Here is a 20,342-nt window from a genome sequence, read left to right on the forward strand (position 1 = left end):
TAGAGAAGAATGGAGGAAAGAGCCGCTTCAAAGAGGTGAGATAAGCGAGATGTCTAGATTTATAATTACTGAGAACAACAATATTGTCACCCAAGTTAGCAAATGCAGGGTGAAAGGTTATAGAGGGTGAAGGATTTAAAAAACAATTTTTTAAACCTTTATTTAATTAAAGTCAGTTCAGAAAAAAATCTTATTTACAATGATGGCCTAGGAACAGTAGGTTTACTGACTTGTTGGGGGGGGAGTTCTGTCACACTATCCAGGTCTGTGCCAAACAATTTGAGCTTCTACTTTTAAAAAATCCACCTTTCCAGAAACAAGTCTCTCACCGTTGCTGCTTGTTATAGACCCCGACAGCCCCCAGCTATGCCCTGGACACCATATGTGAATTGATCGTCCACCATCTATCTTCAGAGTTCGTACTGTTAGGTGACCTAAACTGGGACATGCTTAACACCCTGGCCGTCCTACAAGCTAAGCTAGAGGCCCTCAATCTCACACAAATTATCAAGGAACCTACCAGGTACAACCCTAAATCCATAACTATGGTCACCCTCTTAGATATCATCCTGACCAACTAGCCCTCTAAATACACCTCTGCTGTCTTCAACCAGGATCTCAGCGATCACTGACTCATTGCCTGCGTGCGTAATGGGTCCGAGGTCAAACCGTCCCTCATCACTGGTCAAACTCTCCCTAAAACACTTTAGGGAGAGTTTAGAAAGGCAGCGAACAGGCCTTTCTAATCGACCTGGTCCGGGCATCCTGAAAGGATATTGACCTCATCCCGTCAGTAGAGGATGCCTGGTTGCTCTTCAAAAGTGCTTTCCTCTCCATCTTAAATAACCATGCCCCATTCAAAAAATGTAGAACTAAGAACAGGCTGGCTACCCCTAACCCGGCCAACCTCAGCACCCCCTGCAGAGACTTGCGCCCCATCCCACCCACCCTCTTCTCCTTCACCCAAATCAAGACAGCTGATGTTCTGTAAGAACTGCAAAATCTGGATCCCTACAAATCAGCTGGGCTAGACAATCTGGACCCTTCTTTCTAAAATTATCTGCAGAAATTGTTGCAACCCCTATTACTAGCCTATTCGACCTCTCTTTCATACAGTCTGAGATCCCCAAAGATTGGAAAGCTGCCACGGTTATCCCCCTCTTCAAAGGAAGAGACACTCTAGACCCAAACTGTTACAGACCTACATCCATCCTGTCCTGCCTTTCTAAAATCTTTGAAAGCCAAGTGAACCAACAGATCACCGACCATTTCGATTCCCACGGTACTTCTCCACTATGCAATCAGGTTTCCGAGCTGGTCATGGGTGCACCTCAGTCACACTCAAGGTCCTAAACGATATCATAACCATCATCGACCTGGCCAAGGCCTTCGACTGTCAATCACTGCATTCTTATCGGCAGACTCAACAGCCTTGGCTTCTCAAATGACTGCCTCGCATGGTTCACCAACTAATTCTCAGATAGAGTTCAGTGTGTCAAATCGGAGGGCCTGTTGTCCAGACCTCTGGCAGTCTCTATGGGGGTACCACAAGGTTCAATTCTCGGGCCGACTCTTTTCTCTCTATATATCAATGATGTCGCTCTTGCTGCTGGTGATTCTCTGATCGACCTCTACGCAGACAACACCATTCTGTATACATCCGGCCCCTCTTTAGGCACAGTGCTAACAAACCTCCAAATGAGCATCACTCGGCCTCCGTGGCTTCCAACTGCTTTTAAATGTTAGTAAAACTAAGTGCATGATCTTCAACCAATTGCTGCCTGCACCCTCATGCCTGACTAGCATCACTACCCTGGACGGTTCTGACTTAGAATATGTGGACAACTACAAATACCTAGGTGTCTGGTTAGACTGTAAACTCTCCTTCCAGACTCACATTAAGCATCTCCAATCCAAAAGTAAATCTAGAATCGGCATCCTATTTCGCAAAAAGCCTCCTTCACTCATGACGCCAAACATACCCTCGTAAAACTAACTATCCTACCAATCCTTGACTTTGGCGATGTCATTTACAAAATAGCCACCAACAATCTACTCAGCAAATTGGATGTAGTCTATCACACTGCCATCCGTTTTATCACCAAAGCCCCATATACTACCCACCACTGCGACCTGCGCTTCATATTTGTCACCAAACCCACTGGCTCCATGTCATCTATAAGTCTTTGCTAGGTAAAGCTCCGCCTTATCTCAGCTCCCTGTTCACCATAGCAACACCCACCCGTAGCACGCGCTCCAGCAGGTATATTGCACTGGTCATCCCAAAAGCCAGCACTTCCTTTGGCCGCCGTTCCTTCCAGTTCTCTGCTGCCAATGACTGGAATGAATTGCAAAAATCTCTGAAGCTTGAGTCTTATATCTCCCTCTCTAACTTTAAGCATCAGCTGTCAGAGCAGCTTACCGATCACTGTACCTGTACACAGCCAATCTGTAAATAGCCCACCCGACTACCTCATCCCCATATTATTACTTACCTTCTTTCTCTTTTGCACCCCAGTATCTCTACTTGCACATAATCATCTACACATGTGTCACTCCAGTGTTAATGCTAAATTGTAATTATTTTTGCCCCTAGGGCCTATTTATTGCCTACCTCCCTACTCTTCTACATGTGCACACACTGTACATACATTTTTCTATTTTTCTTTTCTTTTGTGTTATTGACTGTACGTCTATGTGCAACTCTGTTGTTTGTGTTGCACTGCTTTGCTTGATCTTGGCCAGGTCACAGTTGTAAATGAGAACTTGTTCGCAACTGGCCTACCTGGTTAAATAAAGGTGAAAAAATATATATATAACTTTGTTATATGCAATATTTGCTTTGTGGACTTCACTGAACAAATGTTGCTCTTCGGTTTTGTAATGAAACAAACGTACGTGTAGTTGAATTTATTCCGCAACTGTGTGACTGTTGTCTTTTTGTTGTCACTGCCTTATTGTATATCATGGTGGCATATGAACAAATGGGTTATAGAGCAAACAACACTATCATCACAACAGGTTGTAATATGGCATTTTTAGTGGCTTGGCTTCCTCAATGATTTTACCCACACACCACTACTAGTTGTTAATCAAGTGAAACCTCTCCTCAGACACTCTTTATAAGAGCCATCAGTCATGTCACACAGAAGTCAGATAGCGGACCACTGATAGGGGCCCTCTGCTCCACCAGAGGCCCATGGACAATCATCCAATCACCTCTAGCGCGCCACTACAAACGAGAGGGGAGCTAATCTAATTGGTTTACACAACAGCCCTCTCAACCTCTGCAGTGTGAGAAAGGGGGGGTGGGGGGAAGATAAAATCGAAGAAAATAAATGATGAACATGTTCCTTCAGAGATGGCACTGGGTGAGATGGTGAGATAGGGAATGGGAAAAGGGGATACCTAGTCAGTTGTACAACTTCCGCATTTAACCCAACCTAACCTCTGAATCAAAGAGGTGTGGGGGGCTGCCTTAATCCACATCCACGTCATCAGCACCCGGGTTAACTGTCTTTCAGGGGCAGAACGACATATTTTTGACCTTGTCAGCTTGGGGATTTGATCCTGCTACCTTTCGGTTATTGGCCCGCCAGGGTAGGTGCGTCTCAATGAGGTTAAGGAGTTTTTGAAATTGGTTTAGCATAAAACAATGATGTCAAGAATTACCATATGTGTACCATAACAACAACCACAGTATACCCTCTACCAGACTTAAGATATTATGACAAAGGCTACTGGGTACATAAGACTAGCTACACACATATAAAGCACTCAAATCAAGTCGGCAGTGTCACGTTGTATAAATGATTGGAGACAGGTGCAGGAATACGTAATGGGAGTTCTAATACTCAGCCATGAAAAGGCACGGGGATGAAGCCCAAAACAAACACGTATAGAAAAACACAGGAATGTAACCCAAACAAAAGAGCGAGGTTAAACCCCTAACAAATACACCGGACGAGACCCGTAATACCAAGTACACAACAATACACGGGACTGTAATAACAAGTACACAACAATACACGGGACTGTAATAACGAGAACACAATACACGCAGCACGAAAGCCAAAACAACAAAGCACAGGTACTCACAAGACCAACGGACATGGGAACAATAACCGACAAGACAATGGGGAACAGAGGGCACATATATACAATTACTAATCAGGGGATATGGGAACCAGGAGTGCGTAATTAGACAGTTCAGGGAAGCCTAGAGGCCGGTGATGTAGACCTCTGGAACTGGTGCACGGAAAGAGCAGCAGTACCAGGGGAATCCGTGACAGGCAGAGTCTACAAACTGCATTGCAATTACAGTTTTTTTAATTCACTAAGTCAAAATAAACAACTGTTCTGAACCCTGCTCATGCACACTAACTCCCCATGCAGACACAAAGTGCTTGAGCAATCATTAATGCATGGCACGCAGGCACACACCCACAGCACTACTGCATTGACACAGACAACTCAGCAAAGAGACTAGTCATTACTAAGCATAACCAGTTCATGACCGCCTCCCTCCTTCTCCCCTCCTCAACCCGAAAGTAGCAGCTGGTAAGACATGCAGACCCTGTTTACCAGACCCTGTTTAGGTGGTGACTGGGTGGCGGTGGTCTCGCCCTAGTTATTGGTCGAGTTGGCCATACAATTCCCCCTCTGCTGCTATGGTAACAGACAGATTACACGCCGCTAGGGCTGCCTACTGCCACCTAAAGCCAAAATAATGGTAATTAAAAATGGCATTGCTTATCTCCCTGTCCTCACAACAGTGACTGGCAATGCTGTCTATACCAACTTGGTATCAAAACTAGGATTTTCGTAGATGGCATAGCACTAGGGCTGACCCCATTTAGCCGACTGGTCGATTGTTTGGTCGATAGGCTGTTGGTTGACCAAGATTTATTTAGTCGAGCAGTCAAATATACATTTTTTTCTTCATGGTGTACAAGACACCTGTCTGATTTGCGTCTGTCTCTGTGGACTAATCCATTGCGGAGGCCACGGGAATGGCACAGTCCATCACTGTAAGACATGTGATACTGACATTGTATATGGTTATGTTATGTAAAAATAATACATCTAATATTCTAACTAATGCACTTCTTCCCGCATTGGATACAGTTGCTGTCTGCAGTTCTGAAACAATCTTCAGTGCGCCGTAGAATTGCCGCATTTCCCTATGTTGATGTGTGCTTAATAGCAAAGTTAACCAACATATTGGGAATGAGACCAATCCGGCGGAGGCAGCAGCAGCAGACGAGGAAACAGTCCTTGCCTTACATGCTGACCACACCGCTCGCATCACGTGCGATGCAAAATAAATGTACACATACATGTTATTCAATCAATGCGCGCGCCAACAAGCGTCTACGTAGCCAGGCGCTAAAATAGAACTTGGTTCTATTTGTGACCCATGACACGCTGCTAATCACCCATGTGGGTGATTGAAAGATTAACTCCATTCCAGTTGGTATTGGTAATGCACCTTAAAGTTGGTTCCCAACCACTATATGAAATCTAAAGAAGAAGCCTGAAGGAAGAGAGATTACTAGAAACAAACTCGGTTTACCCATTTATCTGTGGATTCATTGTCGGAGTAGATGACATCGTGCATTTCAGGGAAAATAACAACCCAATGTTTATATCACAGGACAAATTAGCTAGCAACAGCAAGCCAGCTGGATAAATTGCCATAATTCTTTATGCTTTTCGACCTGTCCCCAAATTAATAGTTTGTTTTGATATTTCAACCTGCATGTCCTGATCACATCTGGTGTGGGTGGACAAAATCAACACGTGCGCAATGGCAGACACACGCGCGCGACCTGTGTTGTCAGCATGTTAGCCTTATTGTCTAAGAATATTGAGGAGAGGGGAAACCCCCGACTTAATTAGGTCTATAATCAATAGCCTAACTGTTAAGATGTGCCTGGCTTTATAAATCATCCATATATATATATATATATATCAACAAAAATAAGACAGATCTTGCTTCTGTTGCCTGTTTGAGTGTTTAGTCTACTGATTCCGTGAGCACCAAGCCTCATGCAACAGCAAAATGTTGGATAAAGCAATTTCACAGATTTGTCTGTTTTTAATCTTTGCTATGCTGTAATAAAGGCTTTACAATTTTTTGGGTTAGAACAGACTGGTATTACGTATAATTGATTTAGTGTTGTTTACACTGTTCCAAACAGACAGAAAAATAATACTGAAATCTAACAGCACCTCTTTGTCACACATAATATGTACACAGCTCTCGCTCCTATACCCTACTTTTTCTTTATCTTCTTATAGTTATTATTACAATTATTATTATGATCATCATTAAAATAATAAGTAATGTAGTTGTCATTAGTAGGCTTTGTATAATAGTCTTGTATAACCACCATCGAGCTATAGGCCTAAGAGCACATCCTGTTTAGTCTTAATACCGTAACTTACTTACTTAGGCCTATATTTCAATATATAGGCTACTGTATCAACCAATCATTCACTCATGCCATCACACAGCATACGAGACATTCATGCTTTGAAATACAATCAAGCATTTAAGTTTGAAAATTAAATAACAAAGGGAGCTTTGAATAATTAGCCTACACAATAAATAAACTGCAATTCACGAATGCATGCAACTGTTTTTAGTTTGCTGTAATAAAGGCTTTATATATATTTTTTAATAAGAACAGGCTCTATGGTACACTTATTTGGTGTTGTTTACACTGTTCCAAATGGTCGGAGAAAATATAAATATTGTAATCTAACAGCAACTGTTTGGCACACATAACTCACAAAGCTTGCTCTTATACCCTAATTTTTCATGATCTCCAGTAGTTTCCACAACTAAGTCAAATGTCTTCCACAGATTTGACTTCCCCTTTCCCTAAACATTCACCCATTTTGAGTTTCTTTTTCACGTCCTCCGCATCCATTTTGCTGTGACGTGTTACTGTGTTTGGAGCTTTTATGTGATTATGATAGGCTGTAGGTCAGGCCCTATTGGTCACATGCATGAGATGTTTCACGTAAAGAGAACAAGGATGAAAGGAATAGGGAATGTTTTTCCGAAACAAATTATGGATTTCGGTAACAGAACTTTTCAGACAGCAACAAGTAAGAAACCAAATGGCTGAAATGATTTTGCAGCTTCAGCACAATAAACACTTGCTGTGCTGTTGTGTATTTTCGCTGCAGTAGGGAGGACAGCGAGACAACGTGCGCCAGTTACACAGGTACTCACTGTCATTTACTTCAACACAGTGTGACCATCGGGCTCGAGTTATTTGTGTGTCTTAATTATTTAATCAAACAGTGTGCTTAAAGCATCAGACAAGCTCAGTGCATATGTAGTTTATTTTATTCAAACAGTGTGTCTGTCTATATATGGAAAAATATGTTTAAACATTTCGACCAATCGATTGAAGAGGACAAATCTTGGTCGACCACCATTTTCTTTTTTTAGTCGGGGACAGTCCTAACTAGCACTATGCCAACCAAAACATCCCTTCAGACATGGATTTCACCTCAACCCTGAAATTCCAACTCCCTCAGAAGCTCAACAATCGCAAAGGCCTCCACTGTTCCAAATCAGCTTGGTATGTAAACAAAGAGTCCCAGATACTTTTCATGTGAGACTAGACATTGAGGATCCCAGCAGCATTAGCCCATATTGAACAGCAGCAGGGAAATGTGAGCAGGCCACAGCAGGTGGGGGCCACTGGCGCGCTAGAAAATGATTGTGTATGGGGTGGCTCTCTCCCCAGCGAGTGTCAGATAGGGACCATCTGTTTCCCTGCACAGTTATGAGACTGCGAGACCACTTGCTCTTCACGATTGGGTGGAGAAAGAGAAAGAGAGAGCGAGGGAAAGAGAAAGAGAGAGAAAGAAGAGAGCAGCACATCACTTGGTGAATCTTCAAAATGGTGTAGAGTAGTGAGCGTGATAGAGTGCTGTGTCATTCTGCATGCGGGGAAGGCCCAATCAGACACGAGAGACACATTATTTTTTAATATGTTCTGAACTTTTGTGAAACAGCACTGTTAAAAATATATGGCAAATAGATATCAAACTGGATGGTCTTCAGAAATAGATGGGAGGAGTTGAGGGTAAAGGAAGGATAGAACTAGATACAAACAAAAGTTAACCAATGTAAAATAGATTGTGTCTGTAAAATTGATATAGTATGTTTGAGCTGTAAGTAGAAGCGTTCTTGTTCATTAGTTTACTCCAATTAGGGGAAGGTTACTGAAAAATAATAAAGGAATAAATATCTTTAAAAGATGTGTATATACAGTGCATTCAGAAAGTATTCAGACCCCTTGACTTTTTCCACATTTTGTTACGTTACAGCCTTATTCTGAAATGGATTAAAACCTTTTTTTTCTTCCCATCAATCTATACATAATACCGCAAAATGACAAAGCAAAACCTGGATTTTAAAAATGTTTGCAAATGTAGAATAAATGTCAAACTGAAGTATCACATTTACATAAGTATTCAGACCCTTTACTCAGCACATTGTTGAAGCACCTTTGGTAGTGATTACAGCCTCGACTCAGGGCGGCAGGTAGCCTAGTGGTTAGAGAGTTTGTTGCTAGACCGAATCCCTGAGGTAAAAATCTGTTGTTCTGCCCCTGAACAAGGCAGTTAACTCAATGTTCCAAGGCCGTCATTGTAAATAAGAATTTGCTAAACTGACTTGTCTAGTTAAATAAAGGTTATATAAAAAATATATATATAAATTAGGACTCTTCTTGGGTATGACGCTACAAGCTTGGCACACTTGTATTTGGGGAGTTTCTCCCATTCTTCTCTGCAGATCCTCTCAAGCTCTGTCAGGTTGGATGGGGAGCATTGATGCACAGCTATTTTCAGGTCTCTCCAGAGATGTTCGATCGGGTTCAAGTATGGGCTCTGGCTGGGCCACTCAAGGACATTCAGAGACTTGTCCTGAAGCCACTCCTGCATTGTCTTGGCTGTGTGCTTAGGGTTGTCCTGTTGGAAGGTGAACCTTCACCCTAGTCTGAGGTTCTGGAGCAGGCTTTCATCAAGGATGTCTCTGTACTTCGCTCTGTTCATCTTTCCCTCGATCCAGACTAAGAGTTCAATCTTGGCTTCATCAGGCCAGATAATCTTGTTTCTCATGGTCTGAGAGTCTTTAGGCAAACTCCAAGTGGGCTGTCATGTGCCTTTTCCTGAGGAGTGGCTTCCGGTTGGCCACTCTACCATAAAGGCAGATTGGTGGAGTACTGCCGAGATGGTTGTCCTTCTGGAAGGTTATCCCATCTCCACAGAGGAGCTCTAGAATGCTGTCAGAGTGACCATCGGGTTCCCTTCCTTGCTGAGCAGCCTTTCAGGTTATGTCGATATAGGACTCGTTTTACTGTGAATATTGATACTTTTGTACCTGTTTCCTCGAGCATCTTCACAAGGTCCTTTGCTGTTGTTCTGGGAATGATTTGCACTTTTCACACCAAAGTACGTTCATCTCTGAGACACAACGCATCTCCTTCCTGAGCGGTATGACGGCTGCGTGGTCCCATGGTGTTTATACTTGCGTACTATTGTTTGTACAGATGAACGTGGTACCTTTTCTTCTTTTGGAAATTACTCCCAAGGATGAACCAGACTTTTTTTTCTGGGGTCTTGGCTGTTTTCTTTTAATTTTCCCATGATGTCAAGAGAAGAGGCACTGAGTTTGAAGGTAGGCCTTGAAATACATTCACAGGTACACCTCCAATTGACTGAAATGATTTCAATCAGCCTATCAGAAGCTTCTAAAGCATGACATCATGTTCTGAAATTTTCCAAGCTGTTTAACGGCACAGTCAACTTAGTGTATGTAAACTTCTGACCCACTGGAATTGTGATACAGTGAATTATAAGTGAAATAATCTGTCTGTAAACAATTGTTGGAAAAACGACTTATGTCATGCGCAAAGTAGATGTCCTAACCGACTTGCCAAAACTTTACTTTGTTAACAAGAAATTTGTGGATATACACACTGGGGCAAAAAAGTATTTAGTCAGCCACCAATTGTGCAAGTTCTCCCACTTAAAAAGATGAGGCCTGTAATTTTCATCATAGGTACACTTCAACTATGACAGACAAAATGAGAAAAAAAAATCCAGAAAATCACATTGTAGGATTTTTAATTAATTAATTTGCAAATTATGGTGGAAAATAAGTATTTGGTCAATAACAAAAAAGTGTCTCAATACTTTGTTATATACCCTTTGTTGGCAATGACAGAGGTCAAACGTTTTCTGTAAGTCTTCACAAGGTTTTCACACACTGTTGCTGGTATTTTGGCCCATTCCTCCATGCAGATCTCCTCTAGAGCAGTGATGTTTTGGGGCTGTTGCTGGGCAACACGGACTTTCAACTCCCTCCAAAGATTTTCTATGGGGTTGAGATCTGGAGACTGGCTAGGCCACTCCAGGACCTTGAAATGCTTCTTACGAAGCCACTCCTTCGTTGCCCGGGCGGTGTGTTTGGGATCATTGTCATGCTGAAAGACCCAGCCACATTTCATCTTCAATGCCCTTGCTGATGGAAGGAGGTTTTCACTCAAAATCTCACGATAAATGGCCCCATTCATTCTTTCCTTTACACGGATCAGTCGTCCTGGTCCCTTTGCAGAAAAACAGCCCCAAAGCATGATGTTTCCTCCCCCATGCTTCACAGTAGGTATGGTGTTCTTTGGATGAAACTCAGAATTCTTTGTCCTCCAAACACGACGAGTTGAGTTTTTACCAAAAAGTTCTATTTTGGTTTCATCTGACCATATGACATTCTCCCAATCTTCTTCTGGATCATCCAAATGCTCTCTAGCAAACTTCAGACGGGCCTGGACATGTACTGGCTTAAGCAGGGGGACACGTCTGGCACTACAGGATTTGAGTCCCTGGCGGCGTAGTGTGTTACTGATGGTAGGCTTTGTTACTTTGGTCCCGGCTCTCTGCAGGTCATTCACTAGGTCCCCCCATGTGGTTCTGGGATTTTTGCTCACCGTTCTTGTAATAATTTTGACCCCACGGGGTGAGATCTTGCGTGGAGCCCCAGATCGAGGGAGATTATCAGTGGTCTTGTATGTCTTCCATTTCCTAATAATTGCTCCCACAGTTGATTTCTTCAAACCAAGCTGCTTGCCTATTGCAGATTCAGTCTTCCCAGCCTGGTGCAGGTCTACAACTTTGTTTCTGGTGTCCTTTGACAGCTCTTTGGTCTTGGCCATAGTGGAGTTTGGAGTGTGACTGTTTGAGGTTGTGGACAGGTGTCTTTTATACTGATAACAAGTTCAAACAGGTGCCATTAATACAGGTAACGAGTGGAGGTCAGAGGAGCCTCTTAAAGAAGAAGTTACAGGTCTGTGAGAGCCAGAAATCTTGCTTGTTTGTAGGTGACCAAATACTTATTTTCCACCATAATTTGCAAATAAATTTATTAAAAATCCTACAATGTGATTTTCTGGAATTTTTTCTTCTCAATTTGTCTGTCATAGTTGAAGTGTACCTATGATGACAATTACAGGCCTCTCTCATCTTAAGTTGGAGAACTTGCACAATTGGTGGCTGACTGAATACTTTTTTGCCCCACTGTATATATGAACGCAAGTCATGAGTCAAGATCTTCAATGGATGATATTGCAATCAGATCACTCACTAACACAATCATTCAGTACATTAACATAATTAACATTGTTCATAGAGATGGATTGTCATGACACTCAGAAGTGTATTCAACTCTACGACAGTTATGAATGAATCAAGACCAGAATATGATTATCTGCTAGTGTGGGACAAGAAATGTAAACTACAGCTCAGTAATGAACATTGCAGTACCACTTACACAAATGCTTTAACTATAGTATAACTACCATATAAACTCATAGTGAGTAATAACTATATGCTATAGCAACAATATTTGTTATAACTTCAAAAAAAGTCCAGTTTGAAAAGTATGCTGTAGCCAAGGCGGACTGGACTGTCTCTTCCTGTACCAGGAAGATAGAGGAGAGGATGGAGGAGAGGAAAGAAGAAGAGAGAGGTAAGGAGAGAGAAGACAAGGGATAGAAAAGAGATTAATCTCTCTCTCTCTCTCTCTCTCATCTGTCCCTTTCAGATTTCAGCTGTAAAGGAGTCCAAGGGCGGGGTGACCCGACAAGTCTCTTCTGATCACTTGCCATCCCACAGTTACCGAAAAAGTCCCACAAAACAAAGGAGGAAAGAATGACAAGAATGGACATTCCTGCATGGAGTGAGAAGACTGAGATTCTTGAGTGTTCTTCAGTTTAATTTCTCATTGTGTGGTGTTCTCTAACTATCTTATCACATTGCCGGTACAGAATGTACTGAATGAAATCCAGGTCCCAGAATCATCCTTCACAGTAGAGTACGGATCAGTTTGGTTAGTTCGTTGAGGCAGCAAAGAACAAACTCATGGCAGAAGCAATTGGGTCTTTGTGGCCTGGAGGTAAGGCGAGTGTGGTTGGTTTGTGTGCACAAGTATGTGTTTGGGTATGTGGTGTGTGTGTGTGGCCTGCCTGACTGGCTACTCCGGCTGTAGCAGTAATGCATTCTGTCGTCACAACTAGAGCTCTTTCACCTCCTCTTATCGTCCTCATGGCGTTGGAAGAGCTGTCGTCGAGGGTAGTGGAGCTCAAATTTGTTATTCACTCCGATACACAGCCGGTGAAATGCACTCGGCCTGAAAGGATACGAAACAGGGCTCCTTCGACTACGTTGTCTCTTTTTCCTTGGGAGAAACTGACAGCTTAACGGAAAAAATACACGCACACACACACACTCCCTGTGCCCCCCCCACCTCTCGCCTGCTGACTGGGCCAGGTTGCCATGGAAACCACCCACCAAATCATAGCAATCAATGCAGCTATCCGAATAGATAGAGGAATCTAGATGTTATTGGGCCTCGCCAATGTAGTAAAAAGAAAAACTAAACTAAAAGATCTGTGTTTTTCCCCTCTAGGTTTTGAACCAGTCTCAAAACTCCATTACACCTGTGCTCACTGAAATCAAAGTGAGTGACTGCGAGGCCAGGTGATCCAGTGACTTAGGACTAATACTTCCTTGCTACTTGAAAACGCCCAATTTCACAGAGAAATCACCCCAGTAGCAACCGTGATTGACATCAATTACCTCAGGTGAAATTGGGTATCCAACTCTCCAGTGATTGCTCGCTCACACAACCAGCCATCTTTGTGGAGAGTAACTACCTGTCAGATGCTAAGCAGCCGGCAAGCCACTTACACAATTTAAAAATAAAAACCTGTCACTAGCTGAATAGCTTTGGGTGAGGAGACTCTACTATAAAAGGGCATTACAATGTCATCATTAGTGAGTGTTTATATCTCTCTCTCTCTCTCTCTCTCTGAAAAACAACTAAAAAGGTGCCACAGGAACATAGATAGGTCTATGCTCTCGTTGCCTTGAGTCACTTGGGGTGCCGGCTGCCAGAAGGTACGGGGGGAAATGACTGGAGGTAATGTAGTATCTCCAGCCCATACGACACTCCAAAGAGCAAGCAGAGCGAGGGAAAGCATCCAGGATGTCAATAATACCATTAACGACAACCTTTGAACCATCTACCCCAGCTGTTTCCATTACCTGTGATCATGCTATTCAAGTCAATCTCTTCCTCCTCCTCTTTGACTCGCAGATATTTTGTTGACTGGGAGAGCCTGAAGAAAGAAAGAAAGAAAGAGAGAGAAAGATGATCTTACAGCGAGAAAGCGATTCACTATTGGGGCTAGAAGATTACCAAGCAAACAAGCCTTGAGGTGGAACTGCTTTTAAGTCCTAACAACAGAGCGAATATAAACCTGAGATGGCTTACATAAAATCTATATATCGTCATGGTATAAAAATAAATCCTATTATAAAGCACACATACGTATCTACTTTATAGCATTCACATCATTGCACCATCTTACAAACTGCTGTACATCGATGTGCACTTGGCAGAGAAAAACACCAGTGCTGAGGATACAGTAATGATAGCTCTATGGATAGTGGTTATGATAGCATGTCCACAGTGATTGGGTGCTAGCTGAAAGGGGGACTGTGATGCAGTTTGGCAGGGCAGTCTCTCTTGACAGTAAAGAAGACTGTAGGAGAAACACCATAGAAACACCTGATGCAGGTCTTTCCCATGAAGGTAAAACAACAGATTTTACAACTTATAAAGGCTTTATATAGCATACATAAAACACTTCATAAGCACTACAAAGGCTTCATAAATCATCTATAAGTGTATCCAATACTTTATAAATGGTGTATAAAGGATGACATCCATTACCACTGTAGGGTGATTTGCCAAACGTGACATAAAATACTATGTATTCTTGTACACAATTTATAGAGTATGACATACGATTATAGATGATTTGTGAAGCATTTATGTAGGGCATATGAAGCCTTTATAAGTTGCACCTCATTTAAAGTGGGACTGTGTTCTCTATGAGAAATCAATCAATCAAACATTATTTGTAGAGTAACATCTCTTACAGGGGATGCATTTCAAAGTGCTTAACAAATAAAATAATGAAAAGGTGAGAAATATAAAACCCCAAAACATATTCTAAATGACCTGAACCAGGTGTCTATGGGGACAAACTACAGCAGTGCACAATACTTCGGCAATGCAGATTTTTAAAGGTTATGGCTATGGTAATATGGATGGCTACAGAATTCTTCTTGTAATAACTGCGAGACATCTTCTAGTACGTGCTTAGAGGCAATGAAATGAATGCATGTCCCGAATATGTCTGGGGGAACAATTGAGCTCAGGGGGCACATTAGAGTAGCATAACTGGAAAGGACATGGCTATACAGTGCCTTGCGAAAGTATTCGGCCCCCTTGAACTTTGCGACCTTTTGCCACATTTCAGGCTTCAAACATAAAGATATAAAACTGTATTTTTTTGTGAAGAATCAACAACAAGTGGGACACAATCATGAAGTGGAACGACATTTATTGGATATTTCAAACTTTTTTAACAAATCAAAAACTGAAAAATTGGGCGTGCAAAATTATTCAGCCCCTTTACTTTCAGTGCAGCAAACTCTCTCCAGAAGTTCAGTGAGGATCTCTGAATGATCCAATGTTGACCTAAATGACTAATGATGATAAATACAATCCACCTGTGTGTAATCAAGTCTCCGTATAAATGCACCTGCACTGTGATAGTCTCAGAGGTCCGTTAAAAGCGCAGAGAGCATCATGAAGAACAAGGAACACACCAGGCAGGTCCGAGATACTGTTGTGTAGAAGTTTAAAGCCAGATTTGGATACAAAAAGATTTCCCAAGCTTTAAACATCCCAAGGAGCACTGTGCAAGCGAAAATATTGAAATGGAAGGAGTATCAGACCACTGCAAATCTACCAAGACCTGGCCGTCCCTCTAAACTTTCAGCTCATAGAAGGAGAAGACTGATCAGAGATGCAACCAAGAGGCCCATGATCACTCTGGATGAACTGCAGAGATCTACAGCTGAGGTGGGAGACTCTGTCCATAGGACAACAATCAGTCGTATATTGCACAAATCTGGCCTTTATGGAAGAGTGGCAAGAAGAAAGCCATTTCTTAAAGATATCCATAAAAAGTGTTGTTTAAAGTTTGCCACAAGCCACCTGGGAGACACACCAAACATGTGGAAGAAGGTGCTCTGGTCAGATGAAACCAATATTGAACTTTTTGGCAACAATGCAAAACATTATGTTTGGCGTAAAAGCAACACAGCTCATCAGAATGAACACACCATCCCCACTGTCAAACATGGTGGTGGCAGCATCATGGTTTGGGCCTGCTTTTCTTCAGCAGGGACAGGGAAGATGGTTAAAATTGATGGGAAGATGGATGGAGCCAAATACAGGACCATTCTGGAAGAAAACCTGATGGAGTCTGCAAAAGACCTGAGACTGGGACGGAGATTTGTCTTCCAACAAGACAATGATCCAAAACATAAAGCAAAATCTACAATGGAATGGTTCAAAAATAAACATATCCAGGTGTTAGAATGGCCAAGTCAAAGTCCAGACCTGAATCCAATCGAGAATCTGTGGAAAGAACTGAAAACTGCTGTTCACAAATGCTCTCCATCCAACCTCACTGAGTTCGAGCTGTTTTGCAAGGAGGAATGGGAAAAAAATTCAGTCTCTCGATGTACAAAACTGATAGAGACATACCCCAAGCGACTTACAGCTGTAATCGCAGCAAAAGGTGGCGCTACAAAGTATTAACTTAAGGGGGCTGAATAATTTTGCACGCCCAATTTTTCAGTTTTTGATTTGTTAAAAAAGTTTGAAATATCCAATAAATGTCGTTCCACTTCATGATTGTGTCCCACTTGTTGTTGATTCTTCACAAAAAAATACAGTTTTATATCTTTATGTTTGAAGCCTGAAATGTGGCAAAAGGTCGCAAAGTTTAAGGGGGCCGAATACTTTCGCAAGGCACTGTATACATACATTAAATTGACTTAAATGGGAATGTATGTTCAACAGAAGTAATTCTACGGCAGCACAACTTTTAATGCGTCTCCTCCAAAGGCAAAAGACCTGTCTGCTCCATTTGGGAGAAGTCCTCTCATTGTTATGTTCTATCAGACAGGGATTTAAAGGAGACTACAGTGAGCCTCTGCCCTTCCCCCTGGATGATGCTACCTCTACAGGAAGATATTGACAGAGGTCTAAGCAGTCAGAGACCATACCTGAATCGCCAATCAAATCTACTGCACAATGCAAATCCCATCCACAGATACGGAAATGCTAGGCCCTACCGTTAAAGAGAATATAGTGACTGATGATGAGGGGAACAAGAACAGTTAGAATTCTATCTACTATGTAAACATGTGGCGAGATGCTATCTGTCATGATTATTGTATGTACAGTTGATGTCGGAAGTTTACATACACCTTAGCCAAATACATTTAAACTCAATTTTTCACAATTCCTGAGATTTAATCCTAGTAAAAATTCCCTGTCTTAGGTTAGGTTGCCAGCCCCCGTGCTTCACGTTTAGGATGGTGTTCTTCAGCTTGCAAGCCTCCCCCTTTTTCCTCCAAACATAACGATGGTCATTTTGGCCAAACAGTTCTATTTTTGTTTCATCAGACAAGAGGACATTTCTCCAAAAAGCACAATCTTTGTCCCCATTTACAGTTCCAAACCGTAGTCTGGCTTTTTTATGGCAGGTTTGGAGCAGTGGCTTCTTTCATGCTGAGCGGCCTTTCAGGTTATGTCGATATAGGACTCGTTTTACTGTGGATATAGATTTTATTTAACCAGGTAGGCTAGTTGAGAAGAAGTTCTCATTTACAACTGCGTCCTGGCCAAGATAAAGCAAAGCAGTGCAACACGGAGTTACACATGGAATAAACAAACATACAGTCAATAATACAATAGAAAAAGTCTATATACAGTGTGTGCAAATGAGGTAGGATAAGGGAGCTAAGGCAATAAATAGGCCATAGTGATGAAATAATTACAATATAGCAATTAAACACTGGAGTGATAGATGTGCAGAAGATGAATGTGCAAGTAGAGATACTGGGGTGCAAAGGAGCAAAATAAATAAATAACAGTATGGGGATGAGGTAGTTGGATGGGCTATTTACAGATGGGCTATGTACAGGTGCAATGATCTGTGAGCTGGTCTGACAGCTGGTGATTAAAGTTAGTGAGGGAGATATGAGTCTCCAGCTTCAGAGATTTTTGGAGTTCGTTCCAGTCATTGGCAGCAGAGATCTGGAAGGAAAGGCGGCCAAAGCAGGAATTGGCTTTGGAGGTGACCAGTGAAATATACCTGTTAGAGTGTGTGCTACGTGTGGTGCTGCTATGGTGACCAGTGCTATACTTTTGTACCCGTTTCCTCCAGCATCTTCACAAGGTCCTTTGCTGTTGTTCTGGGATTGATTTGCACTTTTCGCACCAAAGTACATTCATCTCTAGGAGACAGAACGCGTCTCCTTCCTGAGAGGTATGACGGCTACATGGTTCCATGGTGTTTATACTTGTGTACTATTGTTTGTACAGATGAATGTGGTACCTTCAGGCATTTGGAAATTGCTCCCAAGGATGAACCAGACTTGTGGAGGTCTACAATTTTTATGATTTCTTTTGATTTTCCCATGATGTCAAGCAAAGAGGCCCTGAGTTTGAAGGCAGGCCTTGAAATGCATTCACACATGGTACACCTCCAATTGACTCAAATGATATCAATTAGCCTATCAGCCTATCTAAAGCCATGACATCATGTTCTGGAATTTTCCAAGATGTTTAAAGGCACAGTCAACTTAGTGTATGTAAACTTCTGACCCACTGGAATTGTGATACAGTGAATTATAAGTGAAATAATCTGTCTGTAAACAATTGTTGGAAAAATGACTTCTGTCATGCCAAAACTATAGTTTGTTTAGAAGACATTTGTGGAGTGGTTGAAAAACAAGTTAATGACTCCAACCTAAGTGTATGTAAACTTCCAACTTCAACTGAATATCATTTGTGAAATGTTAATTTGTTGAGTACAAGGAAAATGTTACTGTGTTTACTAGTGTCTTGTAAACCCATGTGGACTGGGCACCGGTAGGTGTATGACACTTAAATAAATCATATCAATAAAAAATAAAAACATTTAAATAAAAAAATGTCCAGTCAAACATTTCCAGCACAAACTATTAAGAACCAGTGAAATTATACACTTTTAATTGAGACTACAGTAACTTCCCATCCTGCATTAGCTATAGCTAACTCTTCTATCATTGTCAATGGGAAGTACGGGATTTACAGCTTCAATAATCCAGTGATATAGTGAAAATGAAAAAAAACAGAAGGTCATATTTATTATGTTATAATAGACTTTAGAGTCTACAGCTACAGCACAGGTCTACTTCAGACCATGACACTACATACATTGTGTAAAGTGAAAGCCATGCTTTTGAATTGATTGTGACAGTGAATAGGAGATAAATAAATTGAGGAACTAAAGGAAATTCCCAAGGAAAAGTCCTGACAGTATTTCCAAGACTGGCCACAGACAGAAATAACCTTGAGGATCAGCCAAGTTGAAGCCAAAGCTATCTCAGAGGACTACGTTGTTGATGTTTCATAATACACAAACCAGCTCAAAGAGTACCAAGTTCATTATTTCAAAACTCTCAAGGGGTCTTGTCTCCCCGGTTGAAAGTCGAGCCGACAAACATTGAATGATTAATGAGTCTCAACTTCTCAACGTCAACAGTGAAGAGGCGACTCCGGGATGCTGGCCTTCTAGGCAGAGTTGCAAAGAAAAAGCCATATCTTAGACTGGCCAATAAAAAGAAAAGATTAAGATGGACAAAAGAACACAGACAGATGAACTCTGCCTAGAAGGCCAGCATCCCGGAGTCGCCTCTTCACTGTTGACGTTGAGACTGGGGTTTTGCGGGTACTATTTAACGAAGCTGCCAGTTGAGGACTTGTGAGGCGTCTGTTTCTCAAACTAGACACTCTAATGTACTTGTCTTCTTGCTCAGTTGTGCACCGGGGCCTCCCACTCCTCTTTCTATTCTGGTTAGGGCCAGTTTGCTCTGTTCTGTGAAGGGAGTAGTTAGTACACAGCGTTGTATGAGATATTCAGTTTCTTGTCAATTTCTCACATGGAATAGCCTTCATTTCACAGAACAAGAATAGAGTGACACGTTTCAGAAGAAAGTGCATTGTTTCTGGCCATTTTGAGCCTGTAATCGAACCCACAAATGCTGATGCTCCAGATACTCAACTAGTCTAAAGAAGGCACGTTTTATTGCTTCTTTAAATCAGCACAACAGTTTTCAGCTGTGCTAACATAATTGCAAAAGGGTTTTCTAATGATCAATTAGCCTTTTAAAATTATACACTTGGATTAGCTAACACTGGAACACAGGAGTGATGGTTGCTGATAATGGACCTCTTTACGCTTATGTAGATATTCCATTAAAAAATAATTTCCAGCAACAATAGTCATTTACAACGATAACAATGTCCACACTGTATTTCTGATCAATTTGATGTTATTTGAATGGACTTTTTTTGTTGCTTTTCTTTCAAAAACAAGGACATTTTAAGTGACCCCAAACTTTTGAATGGTAGTGTACATCTCTGCTGCATTGCTGCACTCAAACAATGGACTATAGAATAACGCAATACTGGGTTTTATTTTCACTGCATCGAGGGAGGCATGCCAGATCAGGAAATATTGATACAAATATCTTACATAACAAGCGCCAATGTATTTCGGTAAAATATAGCCGGATCAACCACGATGGTTATGTCAGGTAACTCTTCCTAATTTTAAGCT

At 41.7% G+C, this 20,342-nt stretch overlaps 1 protein-coding gene across 5 annotated transcripts in view; it reads right to left on the bottom strand.

The window, feature by feature from the left end:
- The window catches only part of LOC112227777 (lethal(3)malignant brain tumor-like protein 4), a 151,140-nt gene that overhangs the window by 49,182 nt on the left and 81,616 nt on the right, over window positions 1-20,342 (bottom strand). For all 5 annotated transcript variants that reach the window (XM_024392647.2, XM_024392646.2, XM_024392645.2 and 2 more), the window contains one exon: window positions 13,633-13,706. In XM_024392647.2, the coding sequence (XP_024248415.1) occupies window positions 13,633-13,706 (74 nt within the window). The remainder of the gene's footprint in view (window positions 1-13,632; window positions 13,707-20,342) is intronic.

This window comes from Oncorhynchus tshawytscha, linkage group LG29 (genome assembly GCF_018296145.1).
Source record: "Oncorhynchus tshawytscha isolate Ot180627B linkage group LG29, Otsh_v2.0, whole genome shotgun sequence".
Taxonomy (NCBI): domain Eukaryota; kingdom Metazoa; phylum Chordata; class Actinopteri; order Salmoniformes; family Salmonidae; genus Oncorhynchus; species Oncorhynchus tshawytscha.